Below are 7876 nucleotides of genomic sequence, written 5' to 3' on the forward strand. Positions count from 1 at the left end.
TGGATATCGATTACTAATTGATCTTTACTCTTGTACCGTGCAACGTATGTTCGAATTTCAGTGTATATCTTTGATAATTACTTGCAATTGTTCGTATTAGTGATTGAACTGGTTGAACTTTTAATCTGTGAATTATGACAATAAAGCTTTGTGTATCGCGAAAGATTAGCTTGCGTATTGTAACCGTTGCACTGGTTCTTGTCTCCCGTGAAAATGAAAGCGTATTGCATGTAAAGGACATTGTGAACAAGAAATGTTTGAAAAAGCTTTTAAGTGCACACGATAAACCTTGTCAGCAGAGAAGTATCCGAATAACTTGTCCGGTCATCGGCGACAGAGGCTATGTAAGTAAATATGCATACTTATTGAAGGTTATATTTTGAATTCGATATACTGTATTTTACACTCTTTCGTTTCCATTATCGCTTTTGCTACGTAAATTACACTAGTAAAAAATATGTGACGAAAGTTCGTGTCTGTAAAGTTTTATGTACAAGATGTAAATAACCTATTAAAAATAAGACGCATTATTTATGAAATGTCGTGTCTCCACAATGCTCAGTATATTCATAAAGAGAATGGAAGGTACAGTTATTTTTCAAACAAAATACAGTTCTGAAAGCAATATAACTCATAAATAACGTCCAATATAAGCTCACAAATATTATGGACAATGTCAACAAATCTCGTAACGGTTATCGATTGTATTCGTATCTACTGAAAATACATGCACCTCAAAACTTTGTTGCTCGTTTTACAAACGTATCGATTCGGCTTCGTATGTTTATCTACGTCGGCGAATTAAATACGTGATTTTCAGTTCGATCGTTAACTAATCAGAAACAAATATTTTCGTTCGAACAATTTTCGTATAGATCGAATAACGGGAAGTTGAATTTTTATTGCGTCAATTTCGGGTCTGCATTAAGAGAACTTGGTTTCCAATTTTCTCTTTTAACGCACTTTAAAGAACAAATAGTTCCTTGGGCAGGTGTATTCTGCTGAATCGATCTGTGCTCGGTATGCGTTCGCTTTATCTCAGCTTTGTCCGGAAAATTGGTTCGCGTTAACGCCCTGAATTAAACTTTGAATTAAACAGCTTAGTCACGGAATAAATTTGCGTTCTACGGAGTTGCACGTCGCATTGCCAGAAACTGCTGCTACGGTACACTGTTGGAATAAAACCAAGGATGGAATTACGTATGTAGGCTACAAGATTTAAACGTTACCCTTATCAGTAACGTAGGAGCGTACCTGTGTACAGATAATACGCGAATTTAAGTCGACTAATTTGAACCAGACTTCGACCACATTTTTTCTCCTTTGTATCAAGCCCCTAGGTGGTGCAACGATCATATTTCTTTTGGAAAAGCAATTAACAGTCGTGTCGAGTATACAACGAATGTATACAAATTCTAGAATAATGGTCGCTAACGCCCGATCGTTTTTATAAAAAACGACTTTAAAAATAACTCGTATCGACCCTGTTCAGGTTTTCAACTGCAAGATATTTTTCCAGGAAACAGGGACCCGTGACATATTCAATTTATTACGTTTTTTTTTTGTCACGAATTGAACAATGAAATACAAAGGACGAATTGTTGCAGGTGGCAAGGCGAAACGTAAAACAACAGCTATGCCGGTGGGAGGACGGGTTGCTGGAAAAGTCGGGATTTACAGTTCCCATTATAATGGTAATGTAAACAGGGATATTATTCTGTTGCGTGTGTGAATGTTAATACAACACTGAATGTTCGTTGTGTATGTAGACATTTATTAGATACCATAAAATGTTATCAATATGTGCATAATTACGACAGGGAATGATGCCCATAACGACGATGATGGGAAAGGTTTTATTGTACAATTGCACATAAGTAATTGTAAAAAGAATTCATGGATTAATAGCGCGTATTTTAAAGGAAAATGTAAATTCAATGTATTAATAATTCCAGATGTCCATGTTGCTACCGATAATACAAAGATGCAGTTCGATAGTAATATTGTTTAATAAATGTTCGGAACGATGGCCATATATTAATAAAAACAACAAGCTAAGGCTTGTATGGCTCGGGCGGTGATTTATTCTAAGAGAATTCAATTTTGGTCCCAGAATCTGGTATACAGGGTGTTCGGCCAACTCTGGGAAAAATTTTAATGGGAGATTCTAGAGGCCAAAATAAAACGAAAATCAAGAATATGAATTTCTGGATTGAGGTTTCGTTAAAAAATTATTAAAAGATGAAATTACAAAATTTCAAACCATTCTGGAAAAATTATTTTCGATTGCGCGGGCCAATTACAATCCTTTTTGGAGACCAGATATACCTCCAAAGTCCTACGCACTTTCGAGAGAAAAATTCATTACCGAAAATTTCATGACTGACCATACAAACATTGACATGTTTGACTGAATTTTCATGCAAATCTTTCAAACATCATAACTTCTGAACGGATTGGAGGATTTTAATGTTTCAAAAGGCAAACAACACGTATTTCAGTGGAGAATATGTAGGAATTCCAAGAATATTTGGAAAGTTGTTCCTTGACCCCGTAAAGTGAGAAAACCCCCATAAAAATGGTTCAATTTTCAAGCAGCCATAATTCCTACAATAGTGAATATATTTCAATGAACCGTTTTTCTGAAGTAGAGCTCATGGGTACCTACAAAAAAGTATTAGACAACTTTTCTGTAGGGTGTCAAACAAAATTACTAAAAATCGACAGTGGTGCCTAAATTTTTCGGCGAAAAACAAAATTTCAAATCATTCTGGAAAAATTATTTTTGGTTGCAGGGATCAATTGCAATCATTTTTGGTAAGTAGGCATACCCCCGAAATCCTGCGCATTTTCGAGAAAAAAATTCTTTTTTATTAATTCTTTTTTAAACGTCAATAACTTTTTAACGAAGCCTTCATCTACAAATTGGTATTCTTGATTTTCGTCCTATTTTGGTCTCTAAAATTTCTCATTATAATTTTTCCCAGGGGTAGCTAAACACCCTGTGTACAGTGGACGCATACAAATGAAAATTTTAACGCTTAAATAATGTCAGCCATGTCACGAATTATAAACTGCTTTCATTTCTGTAGTAACACCTAATTATAAAACACCTAAAATCATAATTATTATACTTCAAATTTAACATGTTTAATTACGATGTTTATGTGTTATTTCAGAAATATGAATATTTTATAATTCGTGATATGAACGACATTTTTTTATTGCTAAATTTTCTATTTCGCTTGAAGATTGCGTTCTTATAAGTAACTGAATTTATCTTACTGTGCTTGTGTGCTTAAATTATTTGAGTACTTGAAATTCGAGTCGAGTAAAACAATTTTTATCTAACTTTCAACGAAAGAGAGATCGAGTTCGATTTAATGTAAACGGAACCTTCCGCGCGTAAAAATGTAAACGGGGGCGTCAAAGAACAAGCTCGAACATTTTCCAGTGTTAATTAACCGGATACGCCTACATAGCACATGCATGCGATCTATGATGTGTATGGAAAAATTTTAAAACGTGAAAATGGTGTGTCATATTGTAATAAAAGCGTGCTGATGGAAACTGTTGGAATGTTAGTGATTGAAGAAGTCCTAGAATGATAAGTACTAAGTTCCACTAACGTTGCGGTACTTGATAATCGTTTAAGATCGAACTACACTTGAAGTAACACAAATGCCTCAAAAGCTATTGAGTGTTTGAATGATGTTAACCCCTTAGCTTACAATTACGTCTCAAAGACATGATAAGTCTATCGGGCCAAACATGAATAAGACGTCTCAGAGACGTGAGAAGTCCTACCGGGCCAAATCTTGGTGCCGCTTTTAGCACGCACAGTTGGAAATTAAATCGTAAGGCAAGGGGTTAATGAACAAGATGACTGGATCTACAAGTGTGCAAGCGTTTGACTGAATCTGTGACTGCTCGAAGAGTCTGCACCATAGGATTAGGATTAATTAGACCGATAACCAGATTGAAAGGCTGACCGGATAGAACCCGACGAGTTCCAGTTTTAGCTCCATGCCCCGTCGATTGAGTCTCGGTGCAAGGTTACGATTACAAGATAAATCCAGCATGCTTTCAGGGAAAGGCTACAGTGGTATAAACGAGGAGATCATTTGGATCAGTATCGGCATGGGGATCACCATCGCTGTATTGATCACCATCGCCTTGTGCTACATCGCCCGCGAGAAGTGTCGTAAACGACACGAAGGATATTACGCCTCCTGACGCACGCTTCCGCCGCCCTCCTGGGCCTCTTGGTCCTTCTCCCCCTCGACGCCAGGCGTCTTCTTCAGCCCGACGACATCGAGAGGCAAGCCGAGGGCGTACTACATCACCGTCTAACGCTCAAGTCCGGTGACTAATGACTGCGTTTCAGCTCGAGCGACTTGACGTTTCGTGGCGAACGGAAAAATCGACCGACTCCTCCCTTTCCTTATCCCTCGTTTCCACCCCCGTGCCACCGTCCAAGAAAATATTCTCCCCGAACCAGAGACGGGCTACATTATCCGTATAAAAAAGATTTCGATCAACGAAGAGAACGCGAACAACATTTTGCCACATACAGGGCGTGTCCCTACATGAAAGGGGACTCGCTTCAATGGTCCATTAATAATCTATATTTAATCTAGCTTTTTTACTCAGTTTTGTATGTATTCCTTTTATCGAACTCGTTGGCAGTCTGAACACGACCTTCCCATCTATTAGAAAATCGCTCGTTTAAGAACTGTCCAACTATCGGGCTGAGATAGAACGGTGCACTTTCATACGTAAATCACGCGCGACGTACAACGTCTAATGAAACTTCTTTCACTAATCCAGACAAAGGAACAAGAAGTTGGTACAGTAAGTAATTTCCAAACATTATAATGTAATATTGAACCCAACAACTTTGCCAATTACTGGCTCTATGATACTACAAATTAGTGTTATTATCTGTGAACCAGCAGTTTGACAAAACTTTGGACTTAACCTCTCGCACTCTAAGCAATTAGTCTGTACTTTGATAGTTAAACCAAGTTCTTTCTCAAATTTCCGAGTCACACACTCACTGTTAGACTATGTCGTATGCAGTTTGATAAAAATAAGACTAACTCGGGAACAAGGCAAATAGAACACATGTTTTGACGTTTTCAATTGACCATTGAAGTGAGTTTGATATACTAGCATGCACCTTGTCGAACGAAGCATTTCACAATGAATAGATAAAAGTTTAATTGTCCAATCGAGCAGTGTTGGTTTTGCTCATCATCTATTATTCGAATAAAATTTTGTCCGTCTCTGCCCCCAACCCTGGGAGCGTTCCGGATGAGCTGGATTCTCGACACGGGAACAGAGTCGATTTATCGCCGTGTAAATATTTAACTTGAAACGCGAAAAACTGCGGAACTTGAAAGTAGAATAGGATAATCGAGACGGAGAGTGGTGGAAAATCATTGGAATCGTATTTATTTATCAGAACTGCGCTTTCTTTTGTGCAGAATGTATCTGCAACGAACGGCTGCACAATAATTTTCTCCTAAACAAAGCCTAATACAGGAAATATTGTAAATTTTCGATTCTAAGACTCTACACACTTTGTAATTTATTAAATGGAATGATGTTCTTTCAAGACATTTTCAAAAGAATAATTATACAGAAAATGGTGAACCGTGATGAGTTTTTTATTAAATTCATAGCATTGAAAGGAATTACTTCAACCATTTATACATTCATAATTAAAATAGAAGTGTAATAAAAGCTATTTCAAATATTTCATTTGATTCTGAAAAGACTGAAATATAATTTTGTATTGTTTTCCATTTAAATTTTCAACGAACTTTGCCCGGCTCTGACGCAATTAAAAAAAGTATTGATTTAAAAATAACACCGTTTCTATATAAACAGAAGAATCCGTATATTGCTCGATATATGGGAGGACAGGATTTCGAAGAGGCAAAGGATCATGAAATAAAAATCCGGTTAACCGAGATTCTCCACTCTGACATGAAAATGTGAATTGTATTGAATAAAGATGATACGATTCAAATGTACGAAACGCCATTTCGCTCGATCGTACAATTCTCATATATCTGTCACGTATACTGAAATAAAAACAATTTCGAGAAAGGGTTGACGTTCGATGCAAAAAACTGTACCGCTCAGCAACAGTTTTCGGTGACGCGAAAAGTCATTACAAAGCGAGCTTTTAAAACATTCGCACACTTTCATTGTACAAAATAATTTACATAAAACGATGAACCTTAGAGGAAAGGAGTAAAGTTAAAAAAAACACGAATCGTGGAGTACCGTTGATTGCACGACAGTAATTCGACGTGATTTATCGGTTACATTAACTTACTTGTGTCGAGCAAAAACAAAAATTAGATTTAATGGAAATACGTTAAAACGTTCTGCGCGTGGGAGTGGCGGCCTTTGTAACAGCTTTTACGAGGAACGTTTAAAACGACAGGCAATATTGACTACAATTCCTTGGCTGTATATTCCTTCTGTGTATTGAATTTACGTTCGTTCTAAAGCTTATTCTCTGACAACATTTTAGATACAATTAAATCGACTGAATCTTGCAAATGGCGAACGTAAAGATATTGTCTGAAACCAAGTTTATACACATTATTTTTTAATATTCAGAACAGTCGAGAATGAGAATAGTTTTTGGAACTGTAGGAACAACCGAATCTTCCAAATTCTTGACACTAGTTTCGTTATTGGCGGATACATATTTCATTTTAAAATTCATTTTTATCCAAAGATTGCGAAAACGCGATTCACAATAAATCAGAAGTTTTAGTACCCGTAGCTGGTCTCTGTCTCCAGACACAGTCGAGTAAATTTTTAAACAAACCTTTTGGCAAGCAACGCGACAGTCAGATTTACGACCAAGCTTCCCTGCCAAGCAGCAATATACTCTTTCGGCGTCGCTTTCGGAGCTTTTACTTCGAACACGCGTCTATTTCGCTCGACTGATCAATTTTATACGTTGACGGGTATGTGACGTTCGTTCGAGAACATACGGATGTCGATTTATGCGAGATTGTTAAGCTCTTTCTTTGTCTATCACGGCGAAGGGAAACTTCAAAAGCAAAAAAGAAAAAGAATTAGACTTGCTACACGCGAATCGATACTTTCTGCGCTGATGTTTCAACGGTTTGCAAATAGTTTAAACGAATTCACGATACTTTTCAATGATTTCCTATGAGCAATCGAAACGTAAGCGACGTGCGATCTTAATAGCCAATTATCGAGTAATCGGGTGAAGAATGAAAGAAAAACTGGACGCACAATTAGCTCTCACTTGTTCCTCGAGGTCACATCTAAAACAAAAGACATTAATAGATGTAAGTTACATGAAAGTACTAATTCGATACGGAAGAGAATTCCAGAGAGCAAAATTTTTATCCAGACGCAAATAAAAACCTAAATTGTAGCGTAAAATATTTCACAGTGAACTAAATAAAATTCCGCCCGCCTCTGGAAGAATCTTAAAACGCGAATGCTACTCGATTAATTAATTATATCGTCTTTGGAAATTGTCACGAAAACTTTTATTCGTTAATTTGGTGTATCAAGGCGACTGTAAAGAACGTCTACAATGTTTGAAAACGGAGATCGGACAGGAGGAAGACACGAATAAGAATAAGAAAAATACGGGCTCTAAGAATGGACTTTAAACACCGTTTTCTTCCTATTATTCGTTACTGAAAAGTGGTACGAATTCGTTTGCGTAATAAGAGATTTATTGTGTCTTCGACCTTCCTCAATTACATTAAAGAGAAAATAATGTATGCATGCATAAAGGACGCTCGACATTTTAGACATAGTTCGCCTGAGATCAAGATCTTAACACTACGACTACCGAATTTACTAT

At 36.9% G+C, this 7876-nt stretch overlaps 1 protein-coding gene across 1 annotated transcript; it reads left to right on the forward strand.

The window, feature by feature from the left end:
- Positions 1-1636: 1636 nt before the first annotated feature.
- On the forward strand, positions 1637-4504 carry LOC122401191. Its single transcript, XM_043403168.1, has 2 exons — positions 1637-1694; positions 4091-4504. Exons 1-2 carry the CDS (start codon positions 1637-1639, stop codon positions 4234-4236), a joined length of 204 nt encoding a protein of 67 aa, XP_043259103.1. The 3' UTR covers positions 4237-4504.
- The last annotated feature ends 3372 nt before the right edge of the window (positions 4505-7876 follow it).

This window comes from Colletes gigas, unplaced genomic scaffold (assembly GCF_013123115.1).
Source record: "Colletes gigas isolate AHSC1104 unplaced genomic scaffold, ASM1312311v1 Colletes_gigas_Sc00022, whole genome shotgun sequence".
Classification (NCBI taxonomy): domain Eukaryota; kingdom Metazoa; phylum Arthropoda; class Insecta; order Hymenoptera; family Colletidae; genus Colletes; species Colletes gigas.